The following is a 19,792-nucleotide window of genomic DNA, read 5'->3' as shown; positions in this document are numbered from 1 at the left end:
GGTTTAGAACCAGATGGCAAACCCCTGGCCCAGGGAGGGAATGGGCTTGCCCAAGGTCACACACTAGGCCTAGAACCTTCCTCTTTCCTGCCCAGCGCTCTTCATGGAGCAACATCTCTCTCTGCCTTGTCTCTTTTCTCTCCTGCAGCTCTGAGACCAGTGTCACCAAGTAATCTGCAGAGCTAGAGCCTGGAGAACAGAGAGACCTGGGGTCCTTAAGTGGCCAAAGAAACTAAAAAGCAAAGACCGGGCAATGACAATTTATGGAGAATGCTTTTCCTTATTTGTCCACAAGGGGGCGTGGGGGCGGGGAGTCCGGCTTTCCCTTCCCTGGACACTGAGGAAGGGCCCCAAGCGCCCCGGGAGCCAGTCCCAGTGTGATTCGGAACTGCTCAGCTCAGTGCCAAGCCGACATCTGGAGCAAAGAAGAATTAAGGGAATTTGGGAACCAACCCCTCACCAACCTGACTCTTATCCCAAAGTCAAGGACAAAGGTGCTGTCCCCACCCCAGTCCACACCTAGCACCTACCAGGCAGTCAACCTTGGTGACATGCCGGGCCAGCGTCCGTGCATCCACCTCGGCCAGCAGCTCCTTGACCTTGCGCAGAAGGCCCACCTCCAGCGGCCGGTTTTCTTTGGGGATCAGCAGTGATTGGAAGGTGGCTGGGTTGAAGGAAGAGGTGGCTTCTACAACCGGGGCTGTGAAGGCCTTGCCCTGGCCCCCCTCGGGGACCCCATTTTCTGACAGTTCCTTTAGCCTTTCTCCATAGCTCCTGGGCTGCCGGTTGGTGGCTTCGGCTGCTGCCCACTCTCGGCTGCCCCGGGTGGGGGGTTGCAGTTGGCAGTAGTGTCCAGAGTCTGGGTCGCTGTAGCTGCTGAGTGACGGGGAGGGGGAGGCCTTACAGAGGGTGTGGGAGGGGCTGGCATGAGGGCCCCTGTCCGACTCCCCAGGCGGCTTCGGAGCACTTCCGGAACTCAGCTGGGGCTCACTGGAGCGGCGGGCCACCGGGGAAGCAGGCAGGGCTGTGGCAGAGGGGGCTGCAGGGGCGGCATGGACGCGGGTGACTGCAGAGAGCGAGAGAGGGGACTCGTTAGCACAGCTCCCAAAGCAAGGTTCCCCATCCCTGCTGCTAAAGAACGGGCTCCATCCTCCACCTGGGCAGGACGTGCCCCATTCCCCCTGGCCCAGCAAGCTCGGGCAAACTGGCCAGCCCTCGGGGATACTCCAGAGCACAGGGCGGTGGCGTGCCCATGCCCTCACCCTGCGGCTGCCGCAGCCTCAGGGAACCACACAACTACCTGGGGGGAACCCAGCGCTCCTGCAGTGCACTGCGCCACGTGGAATGAACTGGCCGTGTGATCTACTGGGTGTGTGTTATGTGCCCAGAGCTGGCAAAAGGCTGGACATACACAGGTCAACAGCAGTAAAAGCATCATAAAAAATCAGAGATGAGGGGCTCGGATTGTGGCTCAATGGCAGAGCACTTGCCTAGCATGTGTGAGGCACTGGGTTTGATTCTCACCACACATATAAATAAGTAAATGAAGTAAAGGTCTATCAACATCTAAAAAAGAAATCAGAGGTGAGAAGCCAGGTGTGTGGTGGCACACTCCTGTAATCCCAGCGGCTCAGAGGCTGAGACAGGAGGATCAAGAGTTGAAAGCCAGCCTCAGCAATGGTGAGGCGCTGAACAACTCAGTGAGACCCCGTCTCTAAGTAAATTTTCTTTTAAAAAAGGGCTGCAGATGTGGCTCGTGGTTAAGCGTCCCTGGGTTCAATCCCTGGTACCAAATAAAAGTCAGAGGTGAGGGCTAGGGGCATGGCTCAGGGGTGGAGCACTTGCCCTTCATTCATGAAACCCTTGGTTCTAGCCCCAGGACCCCAGCAAAAAAGAAAGAAAACAAAAATAAAAACCAGAGGTGATACATACTGAGAGCTCTTACTGCCTACACAATCCTTCTTTGCACACTAATCTATTTTACCCTCTCAACATTCTGTGAAGTAAGTACTTTTATGATCCTTACTCTGCAGATGAGAAAGCTAAGGCTCAGAGAGGTTAAGTGACCTGCTCAAGGTCACCCAGCCAGCAAGTGATAGGAGCTCAGATTTCAACCTTGACCTGGAGGCCACTTGACTGTGCCACCTTGCATAAATGATTTATGCCATCAATCATTTCTGGTAAGGAATTTGAACACTTGGAGGTATTACTTGGGAGGCAAGTGTACAGTTGCGACAAATTTAATGGCCCATATTTTTGGAAGGATTTGTGATGAGCACCCTGGGCTCAACCCCTAGTCCCTGCGAGGGCAGGGGGAGGCATTGAGTAACAAGCCACGGAAATGTGAGGCGTCAGCGTCAGTTCTGCCAGGAGGGCGTAAGAGCAAGTGCTTGCAGGGCATCGCTCAGGACCCCTTAGGACGCTCGGACACGGAGCCCCCAGGCCAGACCTCCCCGCAGGCCATACCGGTGCTGTAGGCAGGGGAGCTGGGGCTCTCGGAGACGGGGGACAAGGGCGAGTGCAGGTCTGGGATCTGGTCCATGCTGAGCGCGCAGCTGCGGATCGAGTCCCGAGGCGGGGGCAGTGACGTGCTGTGGACAGACAGTTCCGTGAGCAGGCGCCCAGGGGGCGGGGCCTCGGCTCGCCCCTGAGCCTCGCAGGCAAAACGGGTTTGGAGATTATCCAGTTCAGCCTCCTAACGGACAGGTACCCAAACCGAAGCCGGGAAGAAGAAGGGCTGGCTGGGCAGTCCCTCGGGCAGAGGGTCCCCCAGCCAGCACCACAGGGTGCGCCTCCCCTGTGGCCCCCACAGCATCCTTCGACCATCTGCAGCCCTGGCCGCAATTCCCTCTCCCAAAGCCAAGACCCACTTCAGAGGACAAGGCTTGGGGGTCCCCGGCAGAGCCAAGGCCCTTCGGCTCTGTGTCCCTAAGAAAAGGATGGGAAGGGATGTATGGGCCAGAACCCTGCTAACCCACAAGTACCTTTATACAAATTAGACGTTCTTAGGGACACACCCCTCACTGGTGCCCTCAGCAGGATAAGCAGAGGGCAGTATAGATTTTTTTTTTTTTGTCCTCCACTGTCCTGTGTGGAGGGGGGTGGTGTGCAGAAACCTTTGTGCAGTTCACAACCTGCACAACTGTTCCCTTCCCTGGGAACCTTACCCAAAGATTCTTGGAGAACTATCTGGGGAGAGGGAGTAGCAGGAAGGGTGGGGAGCCTGAGGGAGCACACTTTGCTCTGGATGCCTTGAGTACACATGACCCGTAGATCCTGGCACTATTATGCTCACTGGTTTCAAACCACAGACCAGGTGGCTGCTGCCCACAGGGTATCCATCTATCAATTCCTAGGCGGGCAGTGCCCAACCCAGGTCCAGGGAGATGGGGCCATGAGGGCCTAGCCAGTGCTGGTGGCAAGGAAGAGCAAACCTCGTTGCAAAGAGTCAGAAAAGTCACAGAAATTAGGGGCACAGACTTTGGATTGAATTTGAATCTGGGTTCAAATCTTGATCCTACCCCTCTCCTGCAGTGGTCCGCCCCTCTCTAGGGCCATTTCCTCACCCGGGCCAGGCCCACTAGAGTCTCAGGAACCATTAGCTGCTATGGCATTTTTGTGTTCCAGGGCCTGGTCTTAACCAGTCCCAAGGGCAGCCAGGTGTCATTCAAATGTCACTGAGAACATTCTGGTTTTCCTGCAGCAAATTCCACACTGCAAAGCCAGGAGTGCTACTTGAGCGCGGGCCCTTTAAGGTACAGGCAGCTGGTAAGGAAGGAGGGCTGGGGTCCAGGACACCCGGCCAGCAAGCAGCAGAGCTGGAACTGGGATCTGGGTCTTCTCCTGCAGACCCTCTGTTCACTGCCAAATTTCCTTTTGTGCCCTGCACACTGAGGCTCCAGGAGATATCTCGCCCAGCGTTACATGGCTGGGCCTCCCCTTCCCGGCCAGCAAGCTCGCTAGGACACCCCCTTTTGACAGCTGGGCAGAATGAGGCCTGGTGCGGGGTCCTGGCTGACCTGTTGGGGCAGCCATCGCTGCGGGTGACCTTGTCGGCGGTGAGCCCGTCTGTCATGGTGACACTGCGCCGCTTCATGTGACTGCCCTTGGGGCCGGAGGGGCTAGCTGGGCTGGCAGCCTTGCCGCTGCCCTGGCCCAGGCCGTAGCTGGCCTCAAGGTAGCGCAGTGGGAAGGTGCGGTTGACCGGGCAGTAGATGATGGCCCCGCTCTGCTCCGACACCGCCTTGCGGCTGCCCACGTGGTAGCGCACGAGCGCGGGCACGTGATCGAAGCTCTCCTGCTCGAACAGGTACTGGATGTGCGTGTAGCTCTCGCCCGCCTTCACCACCACCTTGTTGATCTTGAAGTGCAGAGCCTGGTTGCGCCAGCGGCACGTGAGCACGTAGTCGCCCAGGCTGGTGAGCGAGTCCCGGATGAGGAAGTCACCATTGCGCTGCACCAGGGTCTCGGAGACCTGCGGGGCGCACAGTTAGGCTGGGGTGTGGTGGGGATGGAAGAGGGCCAGACCTGGGTTCAGGGACACAGTGGCTGGGTGCGGGGCTCTAAATCTGAAGCTTGGGACCAGGGGCCCAGCCACCCAGACTGTGAGCCAGGCAGAGAAGCAGCTTGAGGGTGAAGACCCAGAGTGGAGCCGGTGCCCCGTGTATCTGGAGGATGAGGACTTGGAAGCCACTCTGCCTACAGGGAACCCTGAGAAGGGACAGGCCTGGGACCCAAATCTCAGATCAAGGCAACCCCTAGTCTCTGTGACTTCCATTCCAGGGTGTCATGGCTTCCCATTCCCAAGTCTCTGTGCCCCAAACCCAGGGCCACTATCCTGATAGGGAAGCCACCACCTCTTCTCTCTGAAACGTTGGTGACCAGGACAGAGCCTGGCAGAGTTGGTACTTGGCTAATATTTGTGGTGTGAGTGAAAGAAGGAATAGGGGATGTATTAGCCCCAGTCTGTGGCTCATAAAGTCACCTCAGCCCAGGAGCTCAACTTGGTCAAAACCAAATAGCCCAGAGATGGATGCTCATTAACCAAACACACAAGAGCCTGATACACAGGCCAATAACAATAGAAATAACAGCAAGGCCAAGTTCATTGAGCTCAGACATTACTTAATTTTCACAGTGACTCTTTGAGGTAGATACTATTATTATCCTTCACTTTATAGATGGGGACATTAAGGCTCAGAGAGGTGAACCAACTCATTCAACATCACATAGTAAATGGCAAAGCTAGACCTCATCCCAGTCCATTCAGATTGAGCTTGTCAAGCAACAGGTCAGGGACTCTGGTGGCCAGAGCCAGATTTGGGCTGGCAGAGGCACTGGGGGAAGGATCCAGGGCTGATACCCAAGCCCAGGCCCTCTCACCTCTCGAGGGATGCGGCCGTGGTACCAGGCATGGCTGCGGAGGTCTGTGCTGCTGAGCTTGAGCTCTTCCTCCAGTTCCTTGTGCAGCTTCTCTGGCGACGAGTCCAGGATGTACTTCTCCTTGGAGAACTGGGTGCAAGACAGTGGGAGTCAGCACCCAATTCAAAGACCCTCTCTTCCCTTCCTCCCAACTGCACTCTGCCCAGGGGATTCCTTCCATCCAGGAATTCTGGGAATAATAAGGCCTGGGTGTCAGAAAGGTCCTTACACAAGGGTCCTTATCCCAACTGGAGCAAAGAAATCCCAATTAACTCCTCTAAGCCTTGCCCACAACATTCCAGGCCTTGTGCTATGTGCCAGGGCCAGAGGTGGGGATAAATAATCCAAGCCCTGTCCTCAAAAAGCCCCTAGGCTTGCCAGGCATGCTGGCACACACCTGTAATCCCTGCAGCTCAGGAGACTGAGGCAGGAAGACCACAAGTTCCAGGCCAGCCTCAGCAATTTAGTAAGGCCCTAAGCAACTTAGTGAGACTGTCTCTAAATAAAAAACAGAAAGGGATGTGGCTCAGTGGTTAAGCGCCCTTGTATTCAATCCGCAGTACAAAAAAGGGGGGGAAGGGGGAGAAAGAGGAAAAAAGAAGCTCCTGGGTCCAGAGGCGAGAGCTGAAAGCAGCACTGGAGCAGAGTGCAGTCAGCACCATAGTGCTGGACAGCGGCAAGGGGCCGCCGCTTCCCTGCAGGAGATGGCAGCTGGGAGAGGTGATGCGCCTGCCTGGGAAGCCTTCCTGGAGGAGACGGCGCTACAGGAAGGCTCGTGGCGCACCAGGAACAACACACACATCTCGAGGTGAGGGGAGGGAATATTTCTACAGGTGGATCTGGGAGGTCAGGCCGCAGGTCCCCCAGGCAAAGGCCTGGGGACAAAAGCAGAGCTGGTGGAAAGATACATCCCGCAGAGCACGGAGGTGGGAAGGCAGCCAGGGGCAGGGGACAGCGGAACCACAGACACCTTCAGCTCCCTCTGCATTCCCCGGGGCCCTCCCCTGCATCAAGCAGGTCTGGTGGGGGAGGAAACCAAAGCCCAAGCTGGGCAGGGAAGCCCAGGGGCACTCACTGGAGGTAAGGCCCAGGGCTCTGCCCTTCCACCTGCCCTGGAGTTCCTGGTTTCCCAGTTGCTGTGACCTGAGGTTAGACGTTACCCAATCCCAGGGGCCCTAAAGCCCAGGGGAAGGGAGTCCTCTCCATCAGGAGCACCCCACCACAGAGTGCAGCCCGACTCTGCTGTGCCGCGGGAGCTGTCTGGGCCCCAACTCCTTCCTCAGTGAAAAGGGTATGAAGAAGTTGCTTCTCCTCATGAGCAGGATGAACCAAGGCACACCACAGAGCTCTGCAGCAAGCACACAGGCATCCCGTCACTCGAGGACGTGGGATGTCCCTCCTCTCCCCTCCCTCAGCCCCAAGCCCTGAAGATGACTGCTCTAGCGCAGGCAGGACCCAGAGCTGACCAGCAGGGGACAGACAAGAGAGGGTAGCAAAGGTGGGTGTTTCCCCGGGACACCCTGCTCTCCAGGGTCCAAGGGCCTGTAGTCCACCTCCAGCCTCCTCAGCCCTTCCATGGATCTCAGATTCTCACACGGCACCCCAGATCCACCCCTTCGCTCCCACACTGCCTGGCTTTACCCTGATCCACGCTGCTCCCTGGACAACATGATCCCCACTCCAGAGTCATCTAGAACCTCCAGCTCCATTCACATTCATTCCACATTGACTCATCTCACACTCGGTCTTGTGCTGAATTAAGGCCCCAAGATGGCCAGGATGGCCCTCTGCCCTGGGGGAGTCCATGCAGATACAATCAATCCCAGGTTCTCTGAATGTTCAGAGGTATCCCAAAGTCAGGGCCAGAATCAGGGATCCCTTCCCTGACCCCTTGGGGAGGCCTGCAGAGGCCTGGAGGAGCAGAGCATGGTGGGAGGGGGCAGGGAGGAGCTGCAGGAGGGGTCGACCCAGTCCGCGCCCTGCAGGCGGAGCCAGACCTGAGGCAGGCGGCAGATGGGAAAGAAGCTTCAACAGGGCTGAAAGTAGCAGGGGCGGTTGTGGCAGGGCAGCGAGGCTGTCCTGGGCAGCCAGGGTCATCCAAAGGCCACAGCAGAGCCACAGAAAGATGGGCAAGGTTGGGGCAGGTTCAGTCTAGTGTTTTCCATCAATGGCTGGCGGGGTGTGCCCTGGGGAGAGGGCGCAGGGGAAGGGGTGTTCAGGGGGCCATTGATGGGGTGTGGGAAAGAGACCTGGGTCAGAAAGCGTCTGGGTGGAGATCCTGGAGGATGCTGGGAGCTCTGAGGTGGGCCAGTCTGAGGCAGGAGCATTTTGGCAGTGAGCTCCAGGGACAGAGGTGGGAATGAGAGGTTCATACAGATGCTCAGGCAAAGGTGGGACCTAGGGATGGCAAGTCAGTGCGTCCTCTATCCATGTGGAAGCTGGTACCCCACAAGGGCAGCGAGGCCCAAGGCTGAGCTGAGATTTGGGCCTTTTTATCTACCCACACTTCCCCCAGGGGTCCTGGGTTCATGGGGACACCTAGTGTCCTTCCTCAGGCCACACCAAACCCAGGAGGGAAAAGTGGGAGATGCAGAGAAGAAGAGAACCAGTTCCTGGCCTTCTAGGGGATCTTTCCCCTTGACAGAGTATGCACTGGGAACCTCCCCAAGTTCCATGGCTGGAGCCAGGGGCACATGGGGCAGAGAAGGGGAGGCGGCTCCGTGCTGAAGACCTGGTCCAAGACTTGGCCACAGTGTGACCTTGAGCCAGTCACTTTCCCTCTCTGTGCCTGGGTAGCCTCCATCTGTAAAAGGGTTCTGGGAGACTGGGCTCCTCTTTTCTACCCTAATCAATGGCCAGAGGCAGTTTGGGAGGGGACCAACTTGGTCCTCCCGCACGCCTAAGAATGGGAAGCTTAGGGTCCCTGATTATCCTCCTCACCCTCAGCCTGGGGGTCCCCAGCTCCCAAGAGTTGGGGGGGGGGGGGTTGGGGTGCGAATGCAGCATCCCTGAGCTCGGTGCACTGCTATTGGCCAGAGATGATCTCACCGCCTCCCGGCCTGCGCACGCCTGATTGGCCAATGCCGGGATGCTGCGCTCGGCTGCCGGCGGGGCCGTCATTCAGGCGGGCTCAGAGAGTGTGTGTGAGCCTGGGGGAGCGCAGGGGTGACGCGCCCGGCTTCTCCCAGGGGACCCGAGAGGCAGGAGCGCGGAGACCCCCGGTCAGGGTCGTAACCCCTTCCCACCAGCCTGCGCCCACCAACCCCGCTCTAGCTCTCTTAGGTATCCCAACCCCAAGCAAAGCCATCCCCAGATGATGCTCCGCAGAGAGGCGGGGTCCGGGTCCTCCCCTCCACCCCCTTCCGTTTAACCCTCTCTCCGCCGCGGCGCGGTCCTGCGCTGCCCGGCCAACTGGGCTGGGAGACCCGCACCCCAAGAACGCCCGAACCCACCTCGAAAGCGGGAGGGCGGCGGTGCTCTGGTCCCAGCCGTGGCACCCGCAGCGTCCCCCAGCTTCCTGCCCCTCCTCAGCCTCAGACCCCAGCCCGGAGCCTCGGGTACAATAGGAAGCCAGGTTGCCGGGGTCAGCCGCAGGAGGACCGGCAGGGCTGCAGGACCGCAGGGCGCGGGGGACCTCAGCTCCCGGTGCCCCTGCCCCAGCTCCGCGCCGCTCCTCCTGCGGGGGAGGCAGGACCGGACGCGCAGCCCCGCAGCCCCGAGTCCCCGAGCGGTCGGTCGCTGGACCCTCGCCCCGTGAGCGTCTGGGTGCCCGGAGGTGAGGCTGGGCGACCCGCCCCCTCCCTCTGCCAGCCACCCCCGCTGGCTCCGACCTGCCGGGCTGCTGCTCCGGGCTCTCGCGCCGGGCGGAGCAGCCGGGGTCCCGGCCCCAGAGCCCGCAGGGGCCGAGCAGCCCCCTCACCTGCACCTGCACGAAGGAGCCGCGGTAGAAGCAGCAGGCGGCGGCGGACAGGGCGCTCCACAGGCTGCACCGCTCGGTCATGGTGCGGCCAGCGGCCGGGGCCCCGGACCGTGCAGGGGGCGGCGGCCGGCGGGGCAGGGGCGCGGGGACCGACCGGGCTGGGCACCGGCTGCGCGTGCCTCTCGGCGGCGCGATTACCTCATCGCCTAGTCGGGGGAGGAGCGGGGAGGCGGGGCGGGGAGACCCCACCCTCCAGCCGGCCGGGCGGGGAGGGGGCCATTGTTCCTCCCTCTGCCCGCCCCCGCGCCCAGCCCCTCGCCCCCAGCGCGCCCGTCCCGCACGCTCACGCCGCCCCGAGCCTGGGCAGCCGCGCCAGCACCTGCCGAGGGGGCCGTCAGCGGGGGCGGCGGGATGGAGTGGGGACTCCTGGGCCGGCGACGGGGGGTTCCTGCCTCCCCCAGCCGCTGCACCTCTCCGTGACCGGGAGCGGCCAGGGACTTCGAATTAAATCATATCGAAAGCTGGAAAAATCCCTGCATGTGTTTGGCCAAATCCTTTGTGGCCTCAGGAAATCTCCCAGACCAAGATTTCTCTCTCTGATTGGGAATCGCAGGTGCACAGAGCTAGGAAGACTCAAGGGTTAGAGGCCACCCTGGGTTCAACCATCTCTCTCCTAACTCCTGGAGCCGCCACCCCCAGCCTCTTCTCTGGGCGCCCCATGTGCTCCTGCGGAGAATGTATCTGGTAAACAGCTAGTACCCGAGCGCCTGTTCCGACTTCACAGAACTTTGTAAGTGATAGCTGCGCCCGAGGCATGGTAAACTGTCAGGCACACAGTAAGTGCTCAGTTAGTGCACGCTATTGTTTCAAGCTTAGTGCCTCAAAATCTGGGCTTTTTGTCTTAGGATCATGGTCTCTCCAGTGAAAAGGGAGCCCTTGCTGACGTTATCAGTCAGGCCTTGTGTCCAAATCTTAGTGATCTCAGGCAAGTGAGTTCACCTCTCTGGGTCCTGGAAGCTTATTTTCTGTAAATACACCTGAAACTCTGAGCATAGAGCATAGAGCTTTACAACCTTGGAATGTTAGAATCCTTGCCTTAGAATCCAAGGGTTCATTTCACGGTTTGGGAACTTTGGAGCTCTGAAAGCTGACTCACCCAAGATGAGGGCCTGGGGAAGGAAGAGTTTTACAGACTATTGATCCCAACCCTTGAAGGAGGCGCGAAAAATAAAACCAACACTCCTTTGACTTTAGCCTCCAGGGAACTGTTCAACCAATGCCAGTGAACAGGTGTCATTTCTTATATATATATAAATATCTATATTTATATATATATATATATTTAAAGCTACATTTTAAATTCTACAAACTAAAGGAAAAATATAAAGCTAACAGCACTCACATGGATCTCAGCACCTTGCCAGGCAGCTGGGACTTGTGGGTGCTGAAACATGTCCCCTGTGCTGTGCCCCCCCACCCTGCCCTGCTGGCTTTGGTTCCCCTGTGGCCCCTCCCCTGTGGTATAAGAGACTAGAAGGGGAGCGGGGGGTGGGCATGCTGGCTCACTCCACTGGCCTAAGACCCTGCCTCTGCCTGGGCCACCTTCCAGCCCTTCCCACCCATCTTTGTCTCTCTCTAGCCTTCCATCCAAGGAGAGATGACAGGGAATGTTGCTGTCCAACTGCAAGGGCCTGGCTGCCCTGCTTCCTCCTCCAGAAAGCCTTCCTGGGTTTCCCCCCACCAGCTCTGCCAGCTCTGCCTCAGTGGCAACATCATCCCCTACTTCTCGAGCAAACTCCGCGGCTTCCTGTTGGCGCTGCTGCTGGTGGTGGAGGTACACCAGGGTCCTTTCCCATCTCCACTCCATGCGTGTAGGGTGATGCCTGCCCTGCTCCGGGCTCAGGGTCCCCACTGTGGGCATGAGCTCACTGGGCCCATACCCACACCAGGTTGGAGACCCCACAGTTACCCCATTTCTCATGAGCTTACACTGAGGCTTAGACAGGCGAAGTGCATGGCCAAAGTCAGTGGCAGATCTGGGATGAAAACTTGGATCTGATGGATTGCAAACACAAGCCCGAACCATTGTGTAACTCTGTCCTGTCCCCACCTGGACTGGGAGCCTTGGAGGGCAGGGCCTGGAGCTCCTCTTTGCCCTGGGCAGTAGGCTCAGTACTCAGCATGGGGCCTATTTGAGGTGGGTGCTCTGGTGCTGAGGGTCAAGGGCATTGTGTTGTTTAGGCATCAAGCTCGGTGCGATCCCACTTCTGTATCAGCTGTGTGACTGTGGGCGAGTCACTGCACTGCTCTGGATCTCACGTTTCCCAGCTGCAGAGGGTGCATGAAGGCCTTCCCTGCCCCATGAGGAAGGAAGGGCTCAAAGACCGCCATCACCAATGAATGATTCTCCACCAGGGCCCAGCAGCACAGGGTCTGCACACACTAGGCCCTCAAATGTTATTTATTTAGTTAGTTTTGGTACCAGGGATTGAACCCAGGGGCGCTTTGCCACTAAACCACATCCCCAGCCCTTTTTATTTTTTATTTTGAGACAGGGTCTCACTAAGTTGCTTAGGATCCCTCTAAGTTGCTGAAACTGGCCTCAAACTTGCAATCCTCCTGCCTCCACCTCCCAAGTCCTGGGATTACTGTGTGCCACAAGCCTGGCTCAAATGTTGTTTAGCATCACTGTTGCTATCATCATTATTTCAAAACGGCATCTTCAACATTCCCGAGTGCCCAGGACAAACCAACTCATGATAGATGTGAGTGGTGCCCACTGTCTGTGATGAAGATCCCAATCATCCCTTCCTGCTGCCCCTCCCAGCACCCACACCCAGCAGATGCTCAAAGACTGGGTGCTATCAGACCCTGGGGGCCCTGTCCAGCTGGCAGGTGGGCGGGGTCTGGTGGTGACAAACCTCTGGATGCTTCCTCTGGGGCCAGCAGAGAATGATGGCAGACTCAGGAAGAAGCTACCAAGAGGAAGACCCAAACCCAAGTGCTGCGGTCCCCTGACCCCTCCCCTGGGAGCAGGCTGTGAGGTCTGGCTCCTCACAGGGCTACCCTGGGGAAACAGGCTCTGACCCACCAGTGTCCCCTGACCACTCCTAGGGCAGGTCCTCCTACCTTCACGTAGTCCCCACCAGCCTCCAGCTCTGCAGCGGCCCTGGAAGGAGAGAAGACGGTGAGTGCTCCCAGCCCAGCTCCGGCCCCCAGTTGCCAGCCTCTGCCCACCTGCCTGGTCCTCAGGGGCCCAGGGGCGCATCCTGAGGGCAGCGGGCCCTGCAGCCGAGGCATTGCTGAAGCCTGCCCGCCTGGCTGCTCCTCTGCTCTCCCGCTGCGCCGCCCAGAATGAGAGCCTTGGCCTCTCCGAGCCTGGTTTCCAGTCGGTACATCGGGAATAATGACGGCCCTGCCCGATGGAGTTGCCCAAGGACTCAGGGAACGGTGAGTGCCGCCCGCTCGGCACACTTCGGGTGATATCTTGAATCGCTGTCCTCGCCGTCCGGACACTCGCTGTCCCAGTCTTCTTCCCCGCTCCCTGCCTCCGCCTCCTCCTGACACCCCGCTGGCGTCCTGCTGTCCCAGTGCGGAGTGACCCCTGAGGGGTGGTCTGGCACACTGCAAGCCGCTGCTAGGGACGGCAGGTGCAGAGGTGATTCCCTCCACCTTCAGAGGCTGGAGGGGACCTTTTCCAAGTGTCCTTCCTGGCGAGGAGCGCCACACGCCCGTCATGGCCTCCAGCGCCCTCCCTGCTGAGGCCCAGGTGTCCCCGGGCTCCTGCCGCCATCTGAGGGCTTCTCCAACTTTCACCTACCAGCAGAGTGCTGGCCCTGCCTGCCCCGAGCCCTGGCTCCCGCCCGTCTACCGGTCTCGAGATGTCGCCCTCCGCCGGCCATCGGGGCCCCTCAGAGGCCACGCCCAACCCACCAGGAAATGCGGCCTCCGCCCCTTCCAAGCGGATCCCGACCACTTCTCTGGGTGTGTCCCCCTGGCCCCTCCGCCCTGCCTGGACCATCCTGGGCTCTCCCTTGGAACTCAGGACAGCGCCCCCGCTGGCTCCCTGTGTCCACTGTCGTAGCCGTGGTCCAAGCAGACCTGGGTCTCACAAACCGCCCTCAACCCTCGGGGCTCCCAGCTCTCTCTCTTTAAGATGGGTCTCGCTACATGGCCAAGGTGGCCTTCCACTCCTGGGCTCAGGCGATCCTCCTGCCTCCGCGTGTGGAACTATGCCCCGCTAAAATTCTTTATTGAATCTACCTATTTAGTGTGCTGGGGATGGAACCCAGGGCTTCATGTGTCCTAGGCAAGTGCTCTGCCACTAAGCTACACCCAGCCCTCTCTCTTGGTTGACACTCCCCTCCATGAACACATAATTCACCATTCGGATTGGAACTTCTCTCTCCTGTGACAGGAGGAGGTTTGCCTTTATTATGCTTCAAGTAGGCATAAACTGGGTCATTTCTTCCCCACTCTCCAAGGTCCTGTGGGGTCTGGTGGTGCCCGACTGCCTATCTCGCCAACCATCCAACATGTCCTCCTTGATCATTCTGTCCCTCCTTCTGTCCCAGAAGCATCCACCTTCTTGGTAACTCATTCCTGCCACAGGGCCTTTGCACCTGCCCAAATACTCTGTTCAGAGTGCTCTTCCTCCAGATCTTCATGTGGCTCCCCCGTCCCCACTTTACTGAGGGCTCTGCTTAAAGTCTCAGAGCACCTATCTCCAACCATCCCACCTGGAAGAGGTCCTTGCCCTGCACTCTGCCTCTAACCCTATTTACCTTCCTTAATTTTTCCAATCCCTGCCTGAAATGACCACTTTACATTTATTTGCTAACTGGAAATCATGGGTTGTTTTGTCCCCCTGGCCACAGAGCCCCCACCCCCAGGGGGTGCCTGGTACCTGTAGGGGCTCAGTAAGTGTTGCACTTGCTTAAAGGAATGCCTGAACAGCAGACAGCCCCGGCCATGGCCGTCGGTGCTACTCTATCAGGCTGGGCCCTGTTCTCAGGCTCGGGAAAGGTCTCCGTGTGCCCACCTGCACGATGTGGAGGGAATGTGTGCTCCAATATGGAAGCCTGATGTTCAAGAGGAGAGGAAGCAGGGCTCAGAGCTCATAGGCTCCCTCCAGCCCCCCGAGGCCAGGGGCTTCTCATCAGGCAGCTCCCATTCCATCTTGGCATTCTGGGGTGCCTTACTAACTTTCCCTCCTCTAAAGTCCTTCCTGACAGCTAACCATTGTCCCTCAGCTGCAGGCTCCTGTCCATCCGGCTGCAGTGGGAGTGAGGTGGAGCAGGGGCCTCCCCACCCCCTCTGCCCACTCTTCCCGGGTGAGGTGTCCCATCCCAATGTTTCCGGCCATTCAGGCCCGGAAATCCTCCCACTGCTGGGAACAAATTGCCCAGGACACTGGGATCAACCCAGCTTCCTCCTGCTTCCTGTCCACTTCCCCTTGAGCCCTGGAGCCAAAGCAGAAGCTTGGGGATGGGGTGCCCAGCAGGGATCGCTCCGCGCCAGTAGTGAGGGGGCCAAGGAAAAGGCCCAGGCTGGGAAAACAGTTCTGAGGTCACTGCGGCTCCACCGCCTCGCCCGGCCACACTCCGGGATCCCCAGGCACCATGTGGCCCTGTCCACTCAGACCTACCGGCATCCCTGGCCTGCACCACTGACCTCCCTGCCGCCCTGTGGTCCTGTGACTGCCCTAGCCACTGCCGTCCTGCTCAGATGCCAGCCTAGGACCCCAGCAACTGGGGGGCCCAGACGGGAGCGTCGCGAATTTCGAGGCCAGCCTGGTCAATGTAGAAAGACACCGTCACAAAATGAAAAGAAAAAGACTGTGGACGTAGCTCGTGGGTGAGGGGCGGGGCCAGACCACCTGACGCTGCCCCGCCCACAGCCTGAGCCCCGCCTCCGGCTGAGCTCCGCCCCCACCAGCGCCCACCCCCTTGGGGCTCTGCGCTTTCCAAGTTCCCTCTGCGCGACTTTGGGTCTTCACTAAAAAGTCCCCTTCTCAGTAAGGCCTCCCTCCCTGGCCACCCCGTCTGTCAGTAGGCCCTTCCTACCGTTGTCCCGCGCCCCTGCTGAGTCTGCAAGTTACTGGGCTTTCATAGACTCCTGACTGGTTCAGCCCCAGCATCCACTGTCCCGTCTGGCACATCCACTCCACAAGGACAGGGGTTGGTTTCTCTTCTAGAAGAGTGGGGAGCCCCAACAGACACCCAGGTTTTTCCTTCTTTCTTTCTTTTTTTCTTTTTTGGTGCTGGGACGGAACCCAGGGCCTTGTGCATACTGGGCAAGCGCTCCCCATGGAGCCACACCATACTTTTCTAAGTGAATTAAGGTCTCAGCAGCCCCTGCATCTCTAGTCCTCCTTCCATTCTCATCTCCTCAAACTTCCTCCAAAGAGCTTCACTCCCTGCAGCTTCAGGGCCTTTGCATATGTTCCCTCTAACTGGACCATCCTCTGTCCCTTATGACCAGGTTAATTCCTACTTAGCCTTCACACCTCAATTTGCTTGGAGATTTCTAGAACACTGTCCCTATCATTACAATGATGAAATCCAGGGATCAAAGCATCCATTTGTAGAACCTCAACTCCATTAATTAATTAATTAATTTCTTATTTTATGGACTTAAAAGATGCTTCCCTCTGATCTTAGTGGGGAAATCAATTAAATAATAGTGATGACTGAGCTAAAACTGGCCCATTAATCAGCTACATTAATTATTTAAATAACCAGCCCTTTAACTGCCTGTATTAACTGATTCGTTCTGATAACTGATACCACTTATTGCATACATTAGCTTAATTAATTGCATTAATGAGCAGTAATTAGAGCCCATTATCCTTTATTTCCCTAGTGCATGTTTAAGTCTGAACTTCACCTTCAGGACCTCTATCCTGGACTCCTCCACCCCGGATTGGGAGTCTGGCATCCTGCTCCACCCTGGCTCTCCTCACAGGGACAACCTCCGTCCCTGTCCCCAGGCGTGTTTCCTGGGACCCTCCCCGGTGCCTCAGCTTCCTCCTGCCCACAGCCCTGGCTCCCTCGGCTGCAGCTCAACCCCCTCATCTGGGGAGGGGGGCACTACACCCACCCCAGGCTCACCCCAGGAGGACAGTGCAGGCCTCCCTGGTCCACCTGGAGCCCTGCTGCCCAGCCTCCATGAAGATTTGCCCTGCTGCCTGTCTGGGGGACTGCCCTGTCCTTCTTGCTGACCTTCTCTCCCATGGCAGAGAAGTGACAGCACTTTGGTGCTTAGGGGCATGGGTGAAGAGAGCAGGCAAAAGCCCTGTCCCTACGGGGAGGGACACTGGCCACCGGGCCTGTGGCTTCCAGTTGGAAGGACCTGGGTGTTAGCCCCCGCCCTGCCCCACCCCCAAGAGAGGCCACTGTCTTCCTGGTTGGGGTGAGGTGTCCACCTGGAGCTAGCCTGGGCAGGGAGGGCAGGGTGGCCATTCTCCCTGGGCTTGGACGCCCTGACCGGCTGAGCGTCATGGGGCACAGCATGGGGTCAGCTGATCTGTGACCTCGAAGCCCCACTTCACAACAGAGAAAGAGAAGACCGAAGCTTTGAGCTTGGCCAGGGACATGGCTGCTCAGATCAGCGCCCGGCCATCCGGGGCAAGGGCTCTGGTCTGCGGCCCACACAGGGTGGGCTCCCCTAGAACCCAGGGGCTGCCCCTGGGGAAACGGGCAGAACACGGGAAGAGGGCAGAGAAAACAGCATTCCAAACACACAGGAGCCCAGCACCAGGTCAGGAAGAGGAAACGGGCAGAGGACGGAGGACCTGGGGCTCTCGAGAGGCCCTCAGCTGGGGTGGGAGCTGTGACCCGGCAGGCCCCCTCCTGGCTTCAGTCTCCCCTTCTAGCATAAGCAGTTTTCATCCACTGGCACTTCCTTGGTCCAGGCCCAGGAAAAATGCTCTCCCACCATTCCAGGCCTCAGCGTGATCCTGTGGAGCAGGTGCTGCTCTCGGGCCCAGTTGACAGATGGGGAAACTGAGGCTCACAGAAGGGAGGGGATTTGCTCAAACGGATACAGACAGCCCTTGGGTGTCTGAGCTGCTGAGGGTCCTGATCCCTGTCCTCCCTGGTCCTCACCCCACACAGTCCAGCAGCTGTGAACAGGGTCCCCTGAGGTTTGGGATGTGGCTGCAGCTGGGGGTGGTGAGGACATGGGGGGGACAGCCCATCTTTCCCAAGCAGGCCCAGTTCCCACAGACCAAGGCGTCCGGGGGTCTCGGGGACTGTGAGAAAGTTCCACAGGAAATGAGAGCCAGGAGCAGCTGGGCCCCTTCAGAAGACAAGGACCAGCCGCCCAGAGCCCAAGGAGGCTGCACAGGCTGGACCCGCACGCCCCCCCCCCCAGTGGGTAATCGCTACCAGATGCCCGGCAGCTGACGTCACTCTGCAGGGCCGAGAGGGTCGAGGGACTCTGGGGAGAGTTGGGAATTCTTGGACCAGAGTCAACATTCCAAAAGGAAATGGGGGGGCAGGTCCCAGCCCGTTCTTCGTGCCTGGCACCAGAGGGGCTCCAGGGGCAGTGAAGGTGCCCCACTCTACCTTAGGGTGTCACCTGGTCCCAGTCTCAATGTCCCTCCAAACAGCGCCTTTAGGAGTGGTGGTTGGGGACCTGGGTCTTGCGGGGTGAGGAGCAAATGACATTTGGGTGAAGCACCAAGAGAAGCAGGCCGCAGTCAGATTCCCGGTGGGGAGAGAGAGGTCCTCTTCAAACAAACCAGGGCTGGGGGTGTAGCTCAGTGGTAGAGCCTGCCTAGCAACACACACACATACACATACACACACAATAACAACAACAAAACAAAACACATGCACTCAACACAATGGGGCCCTCCCCTGATCAAGGACAGACATAGCTCCCCTATCACTGAGTCAAAGCCATGTCCCTGCTGGGGTCTCCCAGGTCCTACATTATTTAAACCATTTCCTCTGCTATTTCTTCCCACTCTGTTCCAGTCACTCTGGTCTCTGCTGTTCCCCAAGAATGCTTGCACCTCAGGACATTTGCACATGCTGTTCCTGCATCTCCTTTGTTCCAGCATCACTTTCTGAGACTCTTTTTCCTGACTAACCTTCCTATATTGCCACCACCAGTTACTTCCCCCAGGACCAATTTCTTCACCTGATTTTAAATTTTCCTGGTAGCTCTTTTCTCCTCTATTTGCCCTTATAACTCCTCTATCTGCTTTACCACCTGGCTTCCCTGCACTGGAATGGGAGGTGAGGGCAGAGCTCTGTCTGCTGTGCTCACTGCTGTCTCTCCAGAGCCAGGACAAGTCTGAGGCATAGTAAATATGAAAATGCACTACAGTAATTATTAAAATGAATGAAACGCCAAGTCCACTGAGCACATGATCCCCAGCATGCTATTAACCTCTTCAATGCCATCATCTGTAAAGTGGACTTCAGCCACCTTTCCAGGGCATTAAGGAAAATCATTTGAAATAATGGTAGAAAAAGTTTTGAGATTTTTACTTGCAGGAGGGAAAATGTGGCTCAGTGGTTAAGATCGTGGGCTTAGGAGCTGGTCAGGCCTGAGAGCAAATCTAGGCTCTTATGCTCAAGTGGCAACTCCAGGAGAGTCCCTTCTACTCTCTAGGCCCCCCTCTCCTCACTGGCAAGGCGGAGCTGCAGAAGCACCCACTCCCCAGGGTCCCCTGGGTGCTTGCCCCTTGTAAGCAGGATGGTGATGGACTCTGGAAGGACCCTGGCCTGGCAGTTCCCGTGGGGGTAGGTGGGGCATGCTGGGGCCCCCTCCCCTCTCCAGGCCTCACTTCTTCTTCAGGGACACTGGTGAGGGAGGCTGCCAGGGCTCTCTGGGCCCTGCTGTTTCCCTGCAGAAGGCTGCTGGGCTGTTTGGGGAGCTGAAGGCCCCTCCTCCCCTCTTCCTCCACACCCCGCATGATCTCAGCAGGGAACAGGGCACCAGGAAACTCCTGCTGCCTCACCTCTTCCCCTTCCTTCCTCCAGCCCCAGGTGCACCCTGCCTCCCAGGGGTCGGGGGAGGGATAGTCTCCTCCACTCATAGGGCAGCCACTGGAATGACACCCTCCGAGGCCCAGGAAGGGGGACCTCATCTTGCTCAGCACCCATTCTCAAATGCCCTGCTCTCCATGCTGCATGGCCCTGCAGAGCCCATCTCAGGCCCATGTGGGCTACTGGGGAGTGGGAGGTCTGGGGCAGGCAATCTAAGACCCCACAAGGAAGGATGCTCCCCAGACTCCCTGGCACGGGGCTAAGGTTCTGGGACTCTTAGAGAAATGCTCCGGTCCCTGGAGGGCAGGTGCGACACTGGGTCCCAGGGCACCGGGAAGGAGCTCAATCTAGCCTGTCAATCCCTCCCCCAGGACACTTTGGGAGATGCAGGGCAGAGTCTCTCCACTTCTTTGGTCAGCTCCAGACCAAGCCTGATGCCAGAGGCACC

At 58.3% G+C, this 19,792-nt stretch overlaps 1 protein-coding gene across 3 annotated transcripts in view; it reads right to left on the bottom strand.

Moving 5' to 3' along the window:
- Sh2d3c (SH2 domain containing 3C) overlaps nucleotides 1-19,792 on the bottom strand; it is a 28,261-nt gene that overhangs the window by 4,157 nt on the left and 4,312 nt on the right. For 2 of the 3 annotated variants that reach the window (XM_047525764.1, XM_047525765.1), the window contains 5 exons: nucleotides 12,470-12,509; nucleotides 5,383-5,511; nucleotides 4,020-4,474; nucleotides 2,467-2,591; nucleotides 531-1,066 (listed from right to left, as the gene is read on the bottom strand). In XM_047525764.1, coding sequence (XP_047381720.1) covers nucleotides 531-1,066; nucleotides 2,467-2,591; nucleotides 4,020-4,474; nucleotides 5,383-5,511; nucleotides 12,470-12,509 — 1,285 coding nt within the window. Of the gene's footprint in view, nucleotides 1-530; nucleotides 1,067-2,466; nucleotides 2,592-4,019; nucleotides 4,475-5,382; nucleotides 5,512-9,340; nucleotides 9,475-12,469; nucleotides 12,510-19,792 lie in introns of those variants that run through there. The other variant, XM_047525768.1, reaches the window with a different exon arrangement.

This window comes from Sciurus carolinensis, chromosome 14 (assembly GCF_902686445.1).
Source record: "Sciurus carolinensis chromosome 14, mSciCar1.2, whole genome shotgun sequence".
Lineage (NCBI taxonomy): Eukaryota > Metazoa > Chordata > Mammalia > Rodentia > Sciuridae > Sciurus > Sciurus carolinensis.
This window is presented reverse-complemented; position numbering and strand designations above follow the sequence as displayed.